Source organism: Chelonia mydas, chromosome 7, assembly GCF_015237465.2.
Source record: "Chelonia mydas isolate rCheMyd1 chromosome 7, rCheMyd1.pri.v2, whole genome shotgun sequence".
Taxonomy (NCBI): Eukaryota; Metazoa; Chordata; order Testudines; family Cheloniidae; genus Chelonia; species Chelonia mydas.
The window spans coordinates 106,388,216-106,410,196 of NC_057853.1; the positions used below are offsets into that span (position 1 = coordinate 106,388,216).

At 38.3% G+C, this 21,981-nt stretch overlaps 1 protein-coding gene across 4 annotated transcripts in view; it reads right to left on the minus strand.

The window, feature by feature from the left end:
• Positions 1–21,981, minus strand: part of LOC102942534 (SEC23 interacting protein) — a 44,344-nt gene that overhangs the window by 6,988 nt on the left and 15,375 nt on the right. For 2 of the 4 annotated variants that reach the window (XM_037905053.2, XM_037905054.2), the window contains exons 6-18: positions 21,780–21,900; positions 20,795–20,884; positions 19,984–20,125; positions 18,801–19,009; positions 17,385–17,503; positions 16,434–16,604; positions 16,006–16,101; positions 13,313–13,510; positions 12,499–12,654; positions 11,529–11,631; positions 10,316–10,501; positions 9,152–9,314; positions 3,582–3,682 (exon numbers count right to left, since the gene is read on the minus strand). In XM_037905053.2, the coding sequence (XP_037760981.2) occupies positions 3,601–3,682; positions 9,152–9,314; positions 10,316–10,501; positions 11,529–11,631; positions 12,499–12,654; positions 13,313–13,510; positions 16,006–16,101; positions 16,434–16,604; positions 17,385–17,503; positions 18,801–19,009; positions 19,984–20,125; positions 20,795–20,884; positions 21,780–21,900 (1,836 nt within the window). In that variant the 3' untranslated portion in view covers positions 3,582–3,600. Of the gene's footprint in view, positions 1–3,581; positions 3,683–9,151; positions 9,448–10,315; positions 10,502–11,528; positions 11,632–12,498; positions 12,655–13,312; positions 13,511–16,005; positions 16,102–16,433; positions 16,605–17,384; positions 17,504–18,800; positions 19,010–19,983; positions 20,126–20,794; positions 20,885–21,779; positions 21,901–21,981 lie in introns of those variants that run through there. The other 2 variants (XM_037905055.2, XM_037905056.2) reach the window with 2 other exon arrangements.

Here is a 21,981-nt window from a genome sequence, read left to right on the forward strand (position 1 = left end):
TGTGCACTTTGGAGGACCCACTACAAAAGAACTAAAAATACAAGTAGGGCATAAAGTTGCCTGGAAGAACTCTCTTATTACAAATATTTAGAGGACACAAAAATGACAAGCAAGTGCAAATAAACACTAAGCATACAAAGAAACATATTACGTAAAAATGATTAAATCTTAATGTAACATACATTTCTATTCAACCAGGCCATATTGGCTATAATTCTGTTATTCTAAGCACGCAAACATCCTACAAAAAATCCTGTGAACTTTACAATATTGTTTATCAAAGAGTAATTTCAGGAAGACAAAGCAGAACACTCTGTTTAGGGTGACCAGATAGCAACTGTGAAAAACTGGGATGGGGTGGGGAGTAATAGGTGCCTATATAAGAAAAAGTCCCCAAAAAATGGGACATCTGGTCACCCTAGTCATGTTAGATGAGAGGGCTGGAAGATTTTTTCCCATGGTTTAGATGACTTTGGTCACATCTGACTGCCAGATCTTGGGAGCTACTCACTGATTATTATGGGAATCCAATCATGGCTAATATTTTTTTTTTTTATCACCAGCCCAGATGAGAAGAGAAAAAAAAAACCCCCACAAAACACACTGGCCCGGCCTTGTCAAACAACAGTACACACAACTACACTCATACACTCACACCTCCTTGGACACTTCACACCAAACACTCTCTCTCTACTCTCACAAACACTTCACGCCAGCTTCTGTAATGCACTGATCACTTCATAATTCACTTAGTAATCACAAACATCCTAAATTTGACTCACCCCCATTTATCCCTCTATCCACTGAGCATCATTCCACTTAATTCATCACTCTTTGATCTCTCCATCTCTTGCAGAATCTTCCCTAATTTCTCCACCACCACAATTCAGTTTCCCAAATCCACTGTCACTCAGCAGAGACTTCTCAAAACCACACTGGCCATCTCAGCCCCCCAGGCTTCTCACAGCTGCCCCAGCACGTTTCCCTAATTGGGCTTCTAGTCTTTTCCTGATGGCACGGACTTTTCTTCTGGCTGTTCTATGATCACAACACTCATGGAGAAGCCGGGGGTCCTATTCTTCCCCCACCCACTGGAGCCACAATATCATTGTTCCTCTCCCAGGAGAGGAATCAGGAGCCACGCATATTGTGTCCCACTCGCTTGGGCTAGGAGACAGCTCAGGACAGCAAAACAGGAGAGGTGTGTAGGCCTCCATACTAAGGGGTGAGGAAAGAAGAGGAAGGGAAGCCCAGGGCTACTGCTGATCTTTATTCTTCCTGTTCATGAGCCAAGGAACCTATAGGCTGCTTGTCCACTGAGTCTGCTTCTAAACTGCGGCAAAGTAAATGGAGCTCTTTTTGTAATTCCATCAGGTAACCGACGCTGCCTCACACTGCATAGCAGCTACAGCACCAATTGCACTCATCAGTTCTTGTTCTAACGGGTTTTTTTGTGGGTTTTTGTTTTTTTTTTGCAACTATAAGAAGAATAACTGCTTAGATTCTGCAGAACATGGCTGGTCATGCTAGCCTGGGAAAAATGCTTACTTTTCCTAGAGGAGCAGGATTTTGCAAAGACTTTTTAGACAACGCAAGCAGAGAGATATTTCTTGTCGCTGAAATAAAAATAACAAATGTACCAAAGGGCCTGGACTGCTTTGCCATCCAGGACATTTACTATTTGAAATGTAGTTTCATATGCTTGCTGGCTAGCCAAGCAAGGGATGGGAAAGCTCCGAGCAACTCCTGAAGCTGCTGCAACTGTACAGACACTCCTGACTTGCTCATTAGCGAACAGCAATAGATTGTGATATACTGTACATCCATGCTCTTTCCCATGAGCGATACTGTGCATGCGTCTTAATGAAAGAGAGTGTTCCACCTACACACCAGAAACCAGGAATGAGTTTATTGTAGAATGATTTGTCACTAAACAAACAAAATTACATAGAGTTTAAAAACAACCATTCTGTAGCGAGAACAGGTGAGTAAGGATTTTAACCTATAAAGACATAATATAAGAGACAAAAGCCAAGAGTGCAACATTACAACTATGACGATGTGAGATGCTGTAGATAGCATCTTGACAATTGATATAAGCAGTTGCGTTGCTAGGCAATAGTTTCAAATGTGTTTTTCCTTTTGCTACACTTAAAGTGCAGTCAATCAGCTATGACATACTTCAGCAGAGCAGGACTGACATTAGGCTGGTACACCACCCCCATTGGCAATCAGTTAAACTGGCTATTTAGTACACTAGCAGCAGGAACATTCTGTTACAAAAACCTATTAAGATTGTACAGCAGCAGTACAGGCATCTGGGATACTCCTATGAAAGTTCATGTACTCTCCTGCAGATTGAGTATTTTGACCCCCGTCTGTGCTTTTAATAAGGAAGGATACTGTCCTCTCTTGATTTTATTGTTGATATGTCTGAGAACGAGGAAAGCATCAAAAGCTGCTGTCTAAAGGGGGTACTTTCCAGAACATTAATGCAGAATGTCAGCAAGTTTTCTGGGGGACAAAGATGATTTCTCTCTATATATTTTAATACCTCCATGTCCATAATAGTCAGTGCCTGAAAATGGTATCATCAAAGCATAGTATGAGCATGAACTGTAACATCCACTGAGGCTATGTCTACACTACAGACCTTACAGCGACACAGCTGTACCGCTTCAGCTGCGCCACTGTAAGCTGCTCTATGCTGACGGGAGAGTGTTCTCCCATTGGCATAATTATACCCCCAACGATTACATAAGTACATAATTACACCCCCAACGACCAGCAGTAGCTATGTCGGCAGAAGAGCGTCACTCAACGACATAGTGCTGTCCACACTGGTGCTTTTGTCGGTGAAACTTATGTCAGTCAGGGGAGTGGTTTTTTTTCACACCCCTGACCAACAAAAGCTTTACCAACAAAAGTGCCAGTGTAGACATAGCCTGAGTCACTGCCAAAGAGCAAGAAACTATTTGTTTCATTAATTTCTACAGCTCTGTTATGTCTTAGTTGCTTTGATTTTAACAATTAACACAAAACCCAGGAGAAACAGGAGGATACTAACCAAAATGGTATTTCCATTATCACCTCGAATTCAGACTCTGGCTCCTAGTGCTCAGTGGAAGAAACTCTGAGTGAGGACCCTCAGTTGGGATACTTACTACTTTAAAACTGCTATGTACTAAAGATATTTTTATTCTGAGATGCACAATATGCAGTTTATTATTTTGGTTCCTTTTAAAATAAGCTAGTGTCTTTTGGGGGAATTATTTATGCTGCAGTTCTCAAGCTATATTGCTTGTATTTCTAGATTGTGTATTTGTCTGGGCAGAACTCTTTAGAAGGTAAGTTATTCTACTCTCCCTGTCCCCTCCATACTATGCACATGCACAACTTTCATCAATCGGTGGAGGATCATTATAGCCAGAACCACAATTCACACATTGCAACAACATTACACACTTTGTAACTGCCTGTTTCACACTGTAAGCTTTGATGGGAAAAGAAAAAGAAAATGGCCTCCAAAATCATGTTCGTATGATTTAAGTGCATGCAGTTTATATGAGGGCAAAACTTACAAATTCAGGTATCTACACATCAGTGTTGCGGCTGTTCCGGACTGATATTCATAGTCCTATATATTTCTTTGAGAAGTAGCAAAGCTGTGTCTTCAGATTCCCTATGAATAAAAAGGGTCCGTTAGTTTTTTTTATAACCAACATTCTATTGCTTGAGGCAAGTCCTAAGAGTTGTGCAAATATTGCACAAGCCCCTCTCATATCCTTTCAAACATGCCAGAAGGCAGCTGAGCGAGAGAGAGGTGTAATTATGACTATGATTATGATCTATATTAAAGGATGTTGCCCTCTAAGGAATGCTGTTTATAGATTGCCAATACACAGTTAAAAATGCAAGAGAAATTATGCAATTGCTCAAATATTTACAATGAGATTCAGCATACGGGTCATAACCACATTACACCCTGATACCCCTCTGTATATCTGGACCATACACAAGCAACAAATTTTCAGGCAAAGGGATCAATGTCAGGGTTTCCTCATCCTGAAGGTCTGGCTCACTTCACCGATGTCTTCCTGAGAAGACTTTTTAATTTGAATTCTTGGGTATTACTCACTATATTCTACTCTTGCTTACTTCTGATTAGGTACTTTAATATGGCTTAGTCTATTAGAGTAACAAATCTTTAGATAGATAAAAAATAACTACAGACTGCCACCTTGTGGAAAACACAAACTACACAAATACTATTCAACATAAAAGATAAAAAATCCAGACAATGAAGGCTTGTGCAGAAGAAATCACCACCATTGGAATTTATTATTGATTAGATTAGAGAAACCCAACTATCAGAGCAAACTGTTGATATGACTGGCATACATCACGATTGGAGCTGTGATAAGAACAGCTCCTATACAATCAAACTGTCAATTTACCACCATGTAAACATCATCAACACTAAAAAGCCCCATTAGATATGACTTCAAGTCCTGTGGTTTAAACACTGGCCAACACTGCCTATTTCTAGACATACTTTACATTATTTCTATGGAGTTTTTTCTTTCCAATAGTAGGAAGACATTTTAGTGTAGGGTGACCAGATGTCCCGATTTTACAGGGACAGTCCCGATTTTTGGGTCTTTTTCTTATATAGGTTCCTATTATCCCCATCCTGATTTTTCACATTTGCTGTCTGGTCACCCTATTTCAGTGGCACCTGATAACTAGTGCAGTAAGCTACTTGTGCTTCTACTATTATGAAAATTACAGCAAAGCCACACAGTACTAGTTTTACTCAGCAAAAAAAGGCCATTGTTTTGAAGGACCAATTTTAGTTTACTTTTGTTTTTCCAAATACCAACTGGACTTTGCAATAAGAGAAAAAGATACAGTTAACTAATCATCTGGATGTTTGAGGATCAGTTGTTGTTCATGTTTTACACAAGTCATGTTAGCTATCACATGCAGTTTACATACATGTCAATGTCATCCCACAACCCATGTCTATTCAAATGTACTGTGGTAATAAAACGCACAAATCTAAGATATACAAAAGTGAGAAATTAAGTATGCATAAGAGTGAATACAGATTGGCAGCTTTTTCCTTTCAACGGGTTATTGCTTCTCATGCAAGTCACTCTATATCCTGCACCATCTGAAATACATGAAATTAGTTTTTGTTTTTTTTAAACTATTGTTTTAAACTCAAAATCCAGATAAAGTAATGGTGTTTTGCACGGCCAATTACACAATGGAAATGAAATTTCCCTTTTCATGTCCTAAAAACCAGCTTTGAAACCACTGTGTACATCAGCAGTAAAAATCATAACAAATATCAAAGCTTTGAAGGAAGATCCATTTGTGGCAATTCTTTTTCTTTATTTTGTTAAAATCTGATGACAGAGCATTAATATCTTGCAATTTCATTCCCACACAAAGTAAAATAAAGTTTTGCTACTTATTGTGCTCGAATCTCTCTTCAGGAATGGTTGCATTTGAAAAGCTGTAGCTGTCAAAACAAATATGGTGTCCTTGCCTAGCCTTGAAAATGATCTTTGCTACATTTACCTTTTTTGAGCACCAAGTTCAGAATAGGGATAAAGTCAAGGCAAAGCATCATACGAGAGATAAGAATATCAATTTGTTTCTTTGCAGAAAAATAGCAGTTCTTATTTCAGAACAAAATGATAATGTTACCTAGATAGGCACATGCACTTTGAGGGTGACATTCCATGATAACCCCAGAGAAAAAGATTGGTTTCTAAAGAACGGGATGATTTCAGAATACCAGGGATCTCACAACTTCTAAAATATCAGCTGAAACTCTAGGTTTAGTCAATGCAAAACATGTCACCTGAAAAATAAGTCATACTAGAAATAGTACTATTTAGCCAGGTACAACATGATGTCCAAAAAAAAAAAAAATGCTGGCCATTTAAATAGCAATGAAACCCATTCCCAGCTTGTGCAGGAGCAGTGAAGGCCCATGGTGGCAGATGATTAAGGATACTGTTATAAAAGGCTGAAGCTAAATTCATGCCATGAGGTTCAATTGAAGTAGCAATGTCTTCAGAGAGACTAGCTAGATGACCTAGTTGGATAACCTAAGCAGAACGTCTCAGAGATGTGTACAGAAGTTAATGTGGCTGAACACAGCCAATATTCTAGGTTAGAAGAGTCTGAGGCTGGAAACAGAAGCTGGCGCACCTCTGCTAGGGTGCTCATTAACAGGACCTGGAAGTTGTGAGTCAGCCAAGTAGCAGCATTTAGACATGGCTCTCTTGGAGGCAGCCTGATCTAACATACCAGTGCCAAAAGAAACAAGAAGCCAAACGGTTGTTTAGTCAGCTTTATATAAAAGCCAAAGGACCTTTTAATATTGAGTTTGATACAAAAGATCTTGCTAGTCACAAGAAGAGATAGCAGCAAAAGGTTTGATTAAGCGTGGAATACTATATTTCCAAGAGAGTGTAAGGTGGAGGTTATTCCGAGTCGCACTCGGAGAGAGTCAGTACTCCTCAGGAATACAATTTCTCAATGCTAATTGCCCACACACACGATAAACTCTGTCCCCTTCACATAACAAGCAAAGAACGTGCTTACTGTAAAGGTTTTCTTTTCCACAAGGTTGCAATATTTGGAGAATTAGAGAAATATTTCTTCCCAAAAAGCAAGCTGATCAACGTTACATAGCTTCTACTCGCTGGCTGCCTTAGGTACTAAAATGACGGCAATGGAAGAGGGCAAATATAGTGCTAATCTATAAAAAGGGGAATAACAATACACCAGGGAATTACAGACCACTCAGTTTAATTTCAGTACCTGGAAAGATAATGGAAAAAATAATCAAGCAATCAATTTGCAAACACCTAGAAGACAATACAGTAGAACCTCAGAATTATCAACAACTCAGGAATGGAGGCTGTTCATAAGTCTGAAATTTTCATAACTCTGAACAAAATGTTATGGTTCTTTCACAAGTTTACAGCTGATCACTGACTTAATACAGCTTTGAAACTTTACTATGCAGAAGAAAAATTCTGCTTTCTACTTTTTTTTTTTAAAGTCATTTACTTTCAGTACAGTACAGTACTCTTTATATTTTGGTCTCTGCTGCCGCCTGATTGCATACTTCTGGTTCCAAATGAGGTGTGTGGTTGACCAGTCAGTTCATAATTCTGAGGTTCTACTGTAAAGTGATAAGTAACAGTCAACACTGATTTGTCAAGAACAAATCATGTCAAATCAACCTAACAGCTTTCTTTGAAAGGGCAACATGCCTTGTGGATAGGGGGAAAGTGGTAGATGTGATACATCTTGACTTTAGTAAGGCTTTTGATACTGTCCTACATGAACGCCTCATAAATAAAATAGGGAAATATAGCCGAGATAAAGCGACTATAAAGTGGGAGCATAACTGGTTGGAAAACCATTCCCAGAAAGTAATCATCAGTGGTTCACAATCAAGCTGGAAGGGCATATCAAGTGGGGTTGTGCAGGGGTTGGTCCTGGGTCTGCTCAATACCTTCACAAATTATTTAGATAATAGCATAGAGAGTACACTTACAAAGTTTGCAGGTGATACCAAGCTGGGAGAGGTTGTAAGGGCTTTGGGGGATAGGTTTAAAATTCAAAATGATCTGGACAAACTGGAGATACGGTTTGAAGTAAATAGAATGATATTCAATAAGGACACATACAAAGAATTCCACTTAGGTCGGACCAATCAATTGCACGCATACAAAACGGGAAATGACTCCCTAGAAAGGATTAAAGATCTAGAAAATATGACCTACGAGGAAAGATTGAAAAATTTGGGTTTGTTTAGTCTGGAGAAGAGAAGACTGAGAGGGGACGTAACAGTTTTCAAGTACATAAAAGGTTATTACAAGGAGGAGGGAGAAAAATTGTTCTACTTAACCTCTGAGGATACAACAAGAAACAATGAGCTTAAATTGCAGCAAGGGAAGTTTAGGTTGGACATTAGGAAAAACTTCCTGTTAGGGTAGTTAAGTACTGGAGCAAACTGCCTAAGGAGGTTGTGGAGTCTTCGTCACTGGAGGATTAAGAACAGGTTAGACAAACACCTGTCAGGAATGGTCTAGTTATTACTTAGTCCTGTCTTGATGGCAGGGGACTGGACTAGATGACCTATTGAGCTCCCTTACAGTCCTACACTTCTACAATTCTATGATTTTACTGTAGTATCTGAGCATTTCACAATCTTTATTCCTCTTCACAACATTCCCTATAAGGCAGGGAAATGCTATTATCCCCATTTGACAGATCAGGAACTGAGGCAGAGACTAAGGGTAAAAATTTTTAAAGCACTTAACTGACTTCAGAACCTAAGCTAATTTGCAAGAATCCCTTTAGAGTTTTGTTTTGAAAATGGTTCTTTGGGACTTGTCCAAGTTCATAGAAGCTTGTGTAGAATCACCAAACCCAGGTCCCCACGAGTGCCAGGTTAGACTCTTAACCACTGGACCATTCCTCCTCTTTGTAGTACTGTATCAAAGGCAACCTTTCTTTTACCACTGTGCACCAGCAAACCCATGCCAAAACTGAAGGTGCGTATTCATTAGTAAAAATCCAACATAGCTTGTATTGTTTCTAACCTATTTCAACAGATATCCTCTTTCTACCGCTCCTGGTCAGTATCATACTGAGGAAAAATCCTGTGTAGAACACTGCTATTTCTGTCAAAACTAAAAAATACAATAAAATTAAATAAAATAAAAAAAGCCTGGAAAATTAAGCTCTATGATCCTCCCAATCTTCATAATGAAAATGCTAGAAACAAGCAGTAGCATTCTTGAGGACTTGTGGCACCTTAGAGACTAACCAATTTATTTGAGCATGAGCTTTCGTGAGCTACAGCTCACTTCATGCTCAAATAAATTGATTAGTCTCTAAGGTGCCACAAGTCCTCCTTTTCTTTTTGCAAATACAGACTAACACGGCTGTTACTCTGAAAGTAGCATTCTTGTTATTGTCATGTTGGTCACAGATAAACTGTACAAAATAAGAGGAAGAGGACTGATAATTAAGTAACCTGAATTAAATACATATAACTACATTGGAAAAGCAAAATTTGTGGAATTACAGAAAAAAAATATGTAATTCTTACCAGTAACACAAGTGACTCTGTAGAGCAAAAAGGTATTCATTGAAACTTTCTATTGGTTTTTCCTGTAGAACATAGTCAATACGACGTCCTCCATTTAGCATCCCGACCTTTACTAAGCAACCCTCTTCCTTTGAAAGATCTGGACTTTCGGCAATTTTTTCAGCTAGAATTGATAGTTTTAACATTGAAGTCAGTCACAAGCTCAACCCTTTATTACTGCTTGATTCTATGACTATAAACGGAGGTCACCATTTTCTACATTAGTTTCTGGGAAGACAGTAGTAGCCTCAACTCAACTGTGGAATAAAACACAAATAAGTCCTTTGCTGTTTTCTGTGTGGTTTATTATTACAAACGGAGGTCTCAGGTTCTTTTTATTATAAATTTAAACAACAGTGCAACCTTGAAGCACAGAGTCTCTGCAAGACATTAGATAGGTAATTAAGAACCACGTCTCACTATCCATTCATGTGGTTTCATTCTATCATGCAGCAGTGTGACTAATAACCATAAAAATGAATTGTTTCAATCTGTTTCTCCAGCAGCAATGACCATCCTTAATTGATTGTGTGAGACTAAGGAAGTGTTTGTTCATTCTACCCAGAAACAACAAAGCATACAATGGTAAATAATACCTGTCAGATAAGTGATAGCAGGCAGAAATCAAGCCCCCACCTCCCAAGAGATTAATGTTTGTAGAAGGCAATATCTATGACTTAGACACAGTGTTCATTTCAGTTTCTCCACATCCACTCTTTCTGACTCTTGTCTTATTACTCAGCCTGGCCTTCTAGGCAGTAGAGCTTAATTAAAAAGCAGAAATCCCACAGATGTTAAATATTTGTTTACTCATTTTTCTTACAGAAGAGTAAAGGCAAGACATTTAGAAACTTGCTCTTGACATCAAGCTCAGTTGTAAGATTTCACTAATCAAAGCCTCCTTTGAAGTAGATGCTGTTAAAGTTTAATTTATTAAAAGGCAAGGAAATACAGTACCAAATACAAAGAATAACATATTAAGAATCTGAAAAAGTATGTTTTCCTGGACAAGATCAAATTGTAATTAACTAAAAATCTAACATTTCTAACGTTCATTTGAGCTTTGATGTTTCCACAAATATGAGATTAGTGTACTAAGAGAATATCAGTGAAATGTCAACCTACCTTCTACCACTTGTTTTTCTTCTTCCTCTTTAATTTGATTAGCTACCTTCTCCAGTTCTGCTTGCAGCTGAGTTGAAGAGGTATGAGCACGTGCAAATTCATTAAGAGTCTGCCAAGCGCTCTTCAAAGAGCTGATAAAACCCTGTTTTAGATCTGATCCCATACGAGAGAGAGAATCTTTCAACTCTAAAAAGATCACAATATCAGAAGCATTCTTAGTGAAAACGTTACGTGAACACAAACACAATTTTTTAAAGTAAGTACTAGCCAAGGTACCAATTATTGGTGCATATATGCCCATGCCTCTTATTCCTCTTGATTAAAAGATGACATAGAACACAGCATCTTCACTATGAAAGCAGTATTTTGCCACCCGTATTTGAAGTAGATGCTGTTAAAGTTTAATTTAATAAAAGGCAAGGAAATACAGTACCAAACATGTTCAGAATCTGAAAAAGTAAATGTTGGAAATGGCCACTTCATCCTAACCAGATGATTTCTTCTCAGAGCTCCACAGGAAGTCAGAACTTCCTCCAGGTCCCTGACAACCTAACTTGGAAAAAGTTCCTTATAATCCTGAAAAGTGTCAGTTTAACCAAGGGCATGTGAGTTTGACACAAGAGTCAAGAATCCAATCCTATTAACCCAGATACTGCTACTGTCTCAGTAAGGATCTTTTCCTGACCACCCCACAGTGACACCAAGCAGAAAGGCTGGCTAACTCAGTAGCATGAGGATCATGAGTGTGGGTCTAAGTTTTCAACTATATTTGGGAGTGGCAGAGTTGCAGGCATTGGGGGACAGAGTTGGGGATCCAGTTAATTTGGCTACTACTTCTTATCCTCATAATCTTAAGAAGTTAATAAGAACAGGACAATTACCTGCAACTATTAAAAATACACTTCCAATTAGCAAAGTTACTAGTTGATGATTGTTAGACAGCCTCAATTAACAAAAAGGCTAATATTTTCAAAACTAAACAGACTGTGGGTGCTCAATTTGAGACACTTTAGAACAGCCTGATTTCAGAAAGTGCTGAGAACCTGCCCTTTGAAATTCAGCCTCCTTTAAAGCATCTCAAGTTGGGTGCACGAGAAATAAGACACCAAAAATCATTAATCCCCTTTGAAAATCTTGACCTACAATATTTGATGCATTAGAAAATCACAGACTATACATATACAGTAAAATATACATATAAAAAACCTTTTACCAAGATGAAGTCTTTTTCTGCCTTTGTGGTGTGGAATGAGAACTGGTTTTATGTCCAAGTCTGGAATAATCATAGGTTCTAACCTATAAGCCACTGGGTCAAGCTGCAAATAAAGAGAAAGCCAGAATAACTAAAATTATTTGACGTTTAACAATCCAAAATGTTAGTGACATTTCAGTTAAAGAAACCTGTTGACAATTAGTGAAGATAATTTGTAGATTCTGTCTTTTTCAGTTAACTCAAGTGAACTAATGTTTAGTTAAATTGTAAATTACTGCTGATTCATTAACACAATGAGTGTTTTCATTCTCTTAGGTTCAGAGACTCTAGGGGAGGGACATGATAGCAGAGATGAGCATTATTTTGCCCTAGCTCTTTAACATAATACATCCAGTGCACAAAAGGATCTCTCTTGCTACAGAATTAGCAAATATCAGTAACCATTCAACACACCACAAAACCTTGCAATACACTACTCAACCGTGTTGAAAGCAACATAGAGCCAAGATAAAAACGCAGATTTTCCCCAGTTTCCAGTATTTCAGATAGCTGGCATACTGGTTAGTACCATGACAAGATGGGAATGAAGAGAAGGATAAATCTATTATTTTACAATAACTATAAAGAGTTTCCAAATCTCAATGTGAGGAAGTGGAGTAGTGGAGGAAGACAAAGAGCACTCTAAAAGTCAGATGACAGAAAACAGATTCTCAATAAGATTATTATTTTGGCTTTGGAAAGCGAAGAGGGCAGGTGGCAAGGTAATGGGCTAAGTATTAAGTACATGACTTGCAACCAGCTACTTATTTTCTGTAGAGGTTCAGAAATAACCGAGGGTGACTGCAACGTTCAGGGGACGATGACTGTTTTAAAATTACTTTTGGTGCCTTAAGAAGTTCAAATGTAGTTTTCCCACCTTCCTTTCATCTAAATTACTTGAAATCCAATCTCACAGGTACTTCTCACTCACTGGATGGTAAATATTGAAGAATCCCTTGCAGGTAGGAAGTCTATAGTTCTCATCAATATTCTCCACTCCTCGTACAGAAAGGAACACACCGATTGGAGAACCCAGGGCAAAGAAATTTTCTGGTTCGAAGTCTAGCACACTGTAAGCCACAGAAACCTAGCAGCACAAAGTAATCAAACAAAATAAATGCCACCTCAAATGTCAGGCAATTCACTTTAAGCCTAACTAAAAAGGAAAAATGGTGACTGGCTCAGCAAACACCCAACCACCCGCTAGTTTTACGCTGCAGGGTGGCAGATATTTGCTGGGATATTCTGCCCACATGGCTTACATGGAGAAGCCTTGCAAAGGCACCTTAAAAAACATACAGGAAAGTATATGAGGATAAGTCAAACTAACAGGAAATATTTCAGTGTATTTTCTTAAAATAAAACTTTAGATTAAGAACAGACCATTCAAATTTTAGGTCTACAATGATGTAGAACAAAGGTAATGTGTAAGCATCCAAAGAAAACCCAAATGACCATTCAACACCATGGCAGTCCATGTGCTGTAATTTAATGTAGGAGACCTTGATTTGGGAATGGAGCCAGTCCTAGCCACTCCGAAGGGGTGAAATTAATTGTGGTGGCTGCATTACTGAAAGCAAAGCCTAACGCTAACTTTAACAAGCCCTCCCACACTTATAATGAAAAACAAGAAATACCCAAGTTCTTTCACATGACTAGAATGAAATGGGATGTTTTTACTTTTTTTGTTTTGTTTTAGTATATACCACTATTCTCAAATAAGATGTTTTAATTAACAATCTTACCTGGCCAGTACCAACTTCAAAATACTCATAGTCAACGTTCACAGAAGAAACCAAGGCACCAACAGGAAGTTTTCTCTTCGACCGCTCATGCAGGCTATCAGATTCTGAAGTGGCAACAGAAGTAACTGCTTCTTTTGCTTTCTGTGCAGCTTCCTGAGTTTGCACTGCTTTTTTTTCTGCTAATGATTTTTTCTTTTCCTATTGAAACAAAGTTATCAAAACCTGAAAAAGTCTATTGTTATGGCAACTTTTCTCAGTCCCTATCTTGGGCTTTCAGATGTACCTTATGTATTTACAATTGGTCTGTTTCAGATGCTGGAAGCACACACACCTCCCCGACCCCGTCCCACCCACCCTTTTTTATTTTTGCCTCTTTCTACCAACCTTCCTTATGGAGCGAACCTGCACTGAGGATTCTAGGGCACAATTAGCATGAACACTTGCAGGCAGCCAAACAAAGTACCACTGCACGAAAACTCACAATATGTGCCATATTACCCAACGAAGCAAACACCACATTTTTTGATTCTTCTAGTTGATAACTGGTTGCCAAGTCACTGAATGTGTTAACATTTATTTTAAGTTTATGTTAAGAACAGTGACAGAAAGCAGATGAAAGCATTCCTCCATCCATCTATCTTCAAAACAAGTGTTGTTTATAGCATGAAATCAGTTCAATATTTGAACAAATGAGGCAGTTTTGTTCATTCTCTTTTAAAAAAAGCACAGAAAGGGATTACTATGACAATATCAGCTTATAGTAGGAAACCTGAGAGTCTAAGTTATAAAATGATTAAACTGCAGACCACCTCATTCTGTATTAAGTGCTGTAAGAACTGATACCGATACTGAGCCACCTAGAATTAGTTGTTGGTAGCAATCTAGAATATTATACTATCAATGGATTTTCACACTGATGACCGAAAGCTATTCTCAAGAGTTGAAAATCAACCATTTAAAGAACGAAGTCATTTGGTATTGCTATTGAAAAAACAAACACATTTTTCACAAGCACCAATTAAAACACAATCAGTAAATGAGGTTATATTTAGAACTAGTATAAAAAAAACTGAACGGCAAACAACCAAAAAAGATACAAGCATTAATCAGGGGAGGGACTAGGGTAGAGAGAGAAACTTTCGCCTCTAAGTCATACATTCAAACCTAGCTCAGACCAATAGTGACCACAAGACACTATCTGACTGCAGTTCAGTGGCCTACATTAATTTGGTGGTTCAGTCCAGCTCCCAGCCAACAGAACAAAATCCTCCACCACAACTGGCAACAAGTTTGGCAATTTGAGCAAGGATAAAATTGGCAAAATGTGAAATATCCTTTCACCCTCCAAGTTAGGTATGAGGCATGTTGCAGAGATGCCATGAAGAAGTTATGCTCTGCAGCTACCTGTACTGTGCTTCATTCTCTCTTTTTTCCATACAGTATTAAATTTTATCGTTGTAGAACCAGTTAGGAAAGGTTTTTTTCTATTAAATTCAGTTTTGCTTTCAATTCAAAATGCCAAACCACATTACCCTGGTGTAGACTCTACAGAAGCATGTCATGTGTGCGCAGTGTGGAGATCTACAAATATAATAAAATAGATTTTTATTGCTAATACACAGAAATCAGTTTTTAAAAAAATTCAATCACGTTAACTTTTCCCCTTGTTAAAAAATTAGCACATTCCTAAGATGCTACAGATAAGATCTATAAATCTGGTATAATTAAAAAAAGATTATTTGGCATTTACTGGAAATTCTTCAGTGATTTCTTGCATTATTCTTTTGCTCATTGTTATTGCACTTAGTGGGGGGAGGGAAGGAAAAATCAAAGATTCTGACAGAACCCACCTAAAAGGAAAAAGCAAGAACTTGTTTTTCCCCAAAGGCTTTTAACTCATCGATCTATATATTAGATCTTTACTTGGACAAAAACTATAATTGTGCCTAATTTACTGAAATATAAACAGGCAAAACATTATTTAAAAATTAAGTTAGTCAGTTTAGTTTCTGATAGGAGGGTGCAATATTTAAAGTCTCTCTCAACATTTAGGGCTTATCTTTCCAAAAGGAGTTTCTTGTAGGGTTCTATCCTGTCAAACCTCCTGCTTAGCAGCCACACATGTATAGTAAGAGAGATGTTTTGAGCAGTAATACCAGCAGTTTGCTGTTGACATTTTTATTTCTACTTATCAAACTTACATTTTGAGTTTCCTTGGTTCTTCTAGTTCCTGAATGAATTAGGATCCTGCATGAAAGCTAGCTGGCTTAGGATCAAACCACACCACACAGGTGATCATAGCAGGCAGAGGGAAACACTTTGAACAGTTGACAGAGGCTGTGGCTATGCCTTCATTTGAGAGCACCCACACAACCTGAATGGTTCACTATCTCGGGATCTTAAAGCCTTTACAGATTCTGGATTTTCAGATAAAAGGTACAAAGCCTGCCACATCAACCATTGCAACTAGAACTGTTTGAAATTTTCAGAATTTTGAGTTTAACAACATTTAAAAAAAGATTATTTCAATTCAATTTCGGATGGAAAACTTGAAATTTTATGCACATTATATATAGAAGTATTGAAATCATTTGTGCCATTACATAACAGTAGAGAATGTTACGTATTAGTAGAAAAACAAATAATGTTAAATAATACCAGTATAAATGCATTATAAAACATTGCGCATTTACCTGTTTGGCTGCTCTGTCTTTTACAAAGTTGGCAATTTTCTTTCTTGGTCCAAGAGGTATACCCATTTCCTTCAGGTCATCAACTGTACACATCAGCTGGAAAAAAACCCAAAAAATATATACAGTATTTCTTACCTAGTGACTTACTGAAAATATGGCTTAAAAATTAGTCAAGTAAACTCAAATAATGCAGATTAAGATTTACACGGAATTAAATAAAGATCAAAGAGGGTATAGGACAACAATAAATGTACATAACAGGAGACCAAACTACTTAATTGAAAGTGTTATGGATTCACATAATATTTAATCTTAAGTATACAATACATACAATTAAAGTTTCAATTTTTAAAAAAGTTATTTAGACTAAGCTCTAAAGCAAAAAAGATTGTCTGGCTCCCAATGTCAACTTAAACTGTTAGCTGTACCAGAGATTCCATATCAATTTTCTCCTTTTCAAATGTGTCAATATACTCTGAGACACTGAGCATTTCTAGAGCCTTCTGTAAGGTTGGAACTTCATCCTCCACATCAGGACCACAGGGCTCCTCACTAGAAGGAGTAATCATGGATGCCAAGGAGTTGGTATCCTCTGTCACCTTGAGAGAAGATTAAAGCAGCACAATGAGATTGACAGATAGAGTGAGAAGTTAACAGCAAGCTACAGTACACAAATATATGCTAAACCATATTTTTAAAATATCGGTAACATCTGAGCATTGTTAATCATCCTAGCCTAAGGGCTTTAAAGAAAGCAAATAGCAAATATCAACATCAAATTTTCGACCAGTGAGAATAGACTGAGCTTAAATGAAAGTATTTAAAGGGAGACTAAAGTGGCAATGAGGTTCCAGGAGTTTTGAATCTCCATGGTTTACACATCATATGCCGTCTAAGATTTAAAAAAAAAAAAAAAAAAATCTACCTGTCCTCACTCTCAATCTGAGACCTGAGAACTAAAGTAAACGGACTCCTCCTCATGTAGATCCATCATTACTCACAAAGTTGTTCAAGCCAGTATTTTATTTCTCTTTTGCAGACCGCTTTACCTCACTTTCCCTACTTGCTCAATGCCATAGAATCTGTAACAGAGCTAATGTTTAGAACTTAACAGTTTCTGGGTCCCAGACCCATGCTTAAATCCACTAGACAGAACCTCCACAGACCTTTAAGTTTATGAGGTACAAGAAACCTCAAATATAGAGACTACAGAAACACAAACTTACTATTTTTAGATTGCATGTTTCCATTAGTCAATTAAAATTTACTATCACATCAGGTACTGTGTTAAACTGATAACAAGTTCTGACAGCTTGAGAAACATCTCCAAAAAACCACCAGAGTGAATTCATCTCAAAATTCAGGTAAGCAAGTAATACCTGCTTGTCACGAACAACCACATCATTCACAAGTCCATTAGCAGCAGTGGGAGGGCCAGAGTTTCCTGATGAAGTCAAGTCTTTCTGGTTGGACAATATGTCAAATAAAATTAAGGCACCTGGAAATATAAATTGTTTTGAGTAAATATTCCAGTTTTCTTGATCCAAAATCTTAACAAATAGGACTTCTTGGTGATGGCAGTGGCTGTAGGTAGAGTGCAAGAAAGATTATTTATATAATTTTACAGAAAAAATAAAAAACAAAAAGAAACATGTTTAGATATTACACTTATGTGAGAATTCCTAGAGTATAGGAAGTGCTTAAAGCTGGTTCACTTGAACAGCAATTACAATAGCCAACATCATCTTTACTCATTACCTCAGGCTATGGACTCTTCCTAGAGGCAGGACTGGAGAAGCAGAGCCCAGACAACACAGCCAGGAATTCATAGCTTCATAATACCCATAAGGAAGGCATAGTAGGATAGTATTATCCCCATTTTACAACTGGGGAAAGCAGGCACAGAAGATAAGTGACTAACCCATGGTCAGATGTCAAATTGTTTTTTTAAGACTAGACTAGAATCCAAGTCTTTTGACTCCCATCTCCATGCTCTAACCTCTAGATCGGGGTGGGCAAACTTTTTGGCCCAAGGCCACATCAGGGTTGCAAAACTGTATGGAGGGCCAGGTAAGGAAGGCTGTGCCTCCCCAAACAGCCTGGCCCCCGCCCCCTCCCACCCTCTGACTGCCTCCCTCAGAACCCCTAACCCATCCAACCCTCCCGCTCCCTGTCCCCTGACCCCTCCCTCCCAGGACCCCCCGGCCCTAACCGCCCCCCCCCCCGGATCCCACCCCCTATTCAACCCCCCCTGCTCCCTGTCCCCTGACTTCCCTGACCCCTATCCACACCCCCGCCCACTGACAGGCCCCCTGGGACTCCCACGCCTATCCAAACCCCCCGTTCCCCATCCCCTGACCACCACCCCCTCATAACCCCCACCCCCCTGCTCCCCGCACCTTTACCATGCCGCTCAGAGTGGTAGGACTGGCAGACACGCCGCCCAGCCACAGCCAGCCACACCGCTGCGCTGCCCAGAGCGCTGGTGGCACGGCAAGCTGAGGCTGCGGGGGAGCGGGAAACAGTAGGGGAGAGAGCTCAAGCGCCGGGCAGAACGGTCCCGCGGGCCGGATGTGGCCCGTGGGCCGGAGTTTGCCCACCTCTGCTCTAGATCATAATGTCTCTTAAGAATTAACTGATTATATTGACAATGTGCGTTAGGAGCCAACAACACTCTCGAAAACCATTATGGTCTATCAGACCAGCTTTCCCCACGCTTAAACGCAGTTTGCATTTTCCTCTATCGAGCAATGCTATTTTGTTCCAGAAAGTAAACAGATATATTAGTAGATTACCTAAACTGTGCCCAGCAACAGAGACTCCTCCTTTGAAGTCTGGGTTGCGACTCATGAAAAGTGCATGTAGGCGGTTCATTTCCAGGCCTACTTTATCCACAATGGTCTGACAGTAGGTCGGGCTGTTGTAAAACAGTATATCAAGCAAGGTCTCATTGGTGAAGTGGCGCAGACGTCCAATGCTTGGCAAAGTGATTTTTTTAATATTCCTGGTGGTGCAAAAATTTTAAGATGTAGAATGATTATTTTAAAAGTCTTTATAAGAGCTTTGTAATTCCATTTTTCCATAGTTTTGAAGGTTTAACCATCTGGCAGTCAATTCAGATATCCTAACCACAGCAGTCATGTTCTCCACACTCCTCAAACCAAAATAAAATGTTCTGGTCTTATCTCAAACTCATACATTAGTGCCAATACCTTCTCTTTAAATTGTTAGTGTACTTATTTCTATGTTAAGGAACTTATATGTCTCTCAATCTTTGGTGTCATGTCTAGGTTTAAGAAAAAACCTGTGATATTACTTCATTATAGTTTTTCTCCTGTTGCCAAGGATGTGGGGATGGGGAGAAATGACTGTGTATAAAAACAGGAGGTGAAGTACAGCCTGCACCAGAAAGGAAAGAGAGAGAGCACAGCAAACAGGGAGGGAAGAGACAATAAGAATAGGACTACACAGAGGGAGGCTACAAACGAAGGACAAGCAGTGACAAGAGGAGAGGTTAATATTTGAAAAGACAATACATATTAACCCTCTTTACTGCACTCAGCTGTAAAAATGATAAGTGAAATACCCATCAGGGAAATGGTTACCATATTTATGCATTATCTTCCCTCCTATTCATGATCACATAACATCTCTAATGACAACTAACAGAATTGCTTATGTGGAAAAGAAATGTCAGGAAAATATTTAATCTATTATCTTTTAATGAAGTCTAGCAACTGGAAATAAGGGAAGTCAGCACTATGTGATCATCCAGCTTGTTCTATCACCCACTGTTTAGAAACTTCTCAACTAAAACATTACAGAAGAATCATTCTATTGTTATCAGACCATGTTTATCTACCCTGCCTTTATGGCATATGGTAATTTCTCATTCATTTTCCTTAACTCTATAAAGTATGGTATTATGCAATTTGTATGACAGAGGCTGTGCATAGTGGTACCGTTCTGTATACAGACCTGTCTACACCTGTTGCATCCCCATGTAGAGAGCTATGCCAGTGAACCGGTAGGAATTCAACTCTGCTCACTTTAAGTTCCTCTAAAGACTTCTTAAAATGAGTCTGCAACAGTTTCAGAGACACGGTCCTAAAATCATCAACTGGGGGGGAGGGGAGGAAGTAATGGAAATCGGATATTAATGTTAATCAAAAAAAGTCTAACACAACATGATTTCAAATATGTTTCTCAACTATACTAAACATTTTTAAAGTCCTCTTTCCCCATTTGCTTTTTTTTTTTTTTTTTTTTTTTTTTTTTAAGAAGTTACAACATTTCACAAAAACTACTTATCTAGGTAGAAGAAAACTGTCAGGAAATAGTTAAATATCTAATTCAAAGTTGTATTTGGTGTATCCCCAAATAAAACCATATTTAGTTCCATGATCAAATATATTTTTGTGGGGAGTTTTTTTTGTTTTGATTAGAATATATGGAATATAAATTTATTAGGCAAAAGTCTTACCCTAAATGTTTAAGTTGTTTCAATAGTTATACAGGAACTTATAAAAATATGAGTTTAGTGTTGAGGGACTCATAGCAATGGCTAAAATTATGAATAACCGTTTTGAGAAAAAAATAATACTCTTCCATTTTTGGCTTCTTTCTCAAAATAAGGAAATATTTGCAGTTCTTAAATTAACACATTGTTCAAATAACATTTCAAAAACAATATAAAAACTGTCTATACCACATTAAAGAATTCAATTAATGACGAGAACTATAACCCGAGTTTAAATACTTGGGAATAAAGCTATGATTAAAGACTTACCACATTCAACAATGCTTCTAAATCGTAAATCACACACAGGACCTATGCCATGAACCATGAACACTAAATGGTCTATTTGAGACATCTCCCCTATAAAAAGCAAAAGAACAAGTAGTAGTATCTGATTATGTTCACAGTGATGCAGTTTGGTCATGTAGTTTTATATAACAAGTATTTAGGGGGTTAGGACAGGACAGTAGTAATGTGGCCCAGGATACAATTTCACCTACAAATTTTCTTTTATAATTAAGAAAATCCATTTCTTGCCACCCCTCCAATTTTACTTAACTTTTCCTGTCTTTATTATTTACTACCATGCCGGTGTCATTCTACATGCAAGAAAATGTGGAATTATACGGTATATATATATATACACACACACACACACGCCTCAGAGCCTGCCCGTCTATGGAAATACAGTGGAAGTTCAAAGAAGGGCATTCTTAAAAGCAATTCAAGCACCTCAAACTGACGACCATGTTGGGTCTTTTGTTCAAATGTGAAGGAAAAGTTGTAGTTCCAGCCAAAGCAGTCTAAGATTTATATAATTAGCACAACACTACCACAACCAGTTTATATTCTCACACTGTCTTCATCTATTAGCAGAAAACTAAGTACTGTTAATTTTCAAAACTTTTCCGAATTATGGGATGGAGTAGCTTAAAAATCAAAAAGGCAGATTTAGGAAGCCGATTTAACTGTGAAAATGGAAGATTTATTTGTAGGCAAGGAGCAACTGACTGACCCTTACAAAAGCAAACAAATGTTCTCCAATAATATGCAATGATGGTTGCACTGGTAACACTTGCTTTCCTCTTGGTTATAAGAATGGCACTCTCCTGGAAACACTGTCTGCTTGACAAATATATTGGGGCAGAGAGCGATTGTTTTGTAAATCAGATTGATCAAAGCTTTGCAAACCACAGGCAAAAAAGGGACTCAGGAGAACTCTCCCACTGCAGTCCACATGTGCCCTGTCACATACCATCAGGAATTTCATCATGATCATCATCAATGCCACGCTTTACCACCCTTGGCCTTGTCTGACCATCTTGTGTGGTCCCCCATTCATCTGGTACTGCAGAAGGTTGGAATTGAACTATAACCTGAAAAGAAATATATCGTCTAACTTTAAACAAGGAAAACTCATTTTCTAGTCTGTTTACCTGAAAATTCTGGCCTTGGAA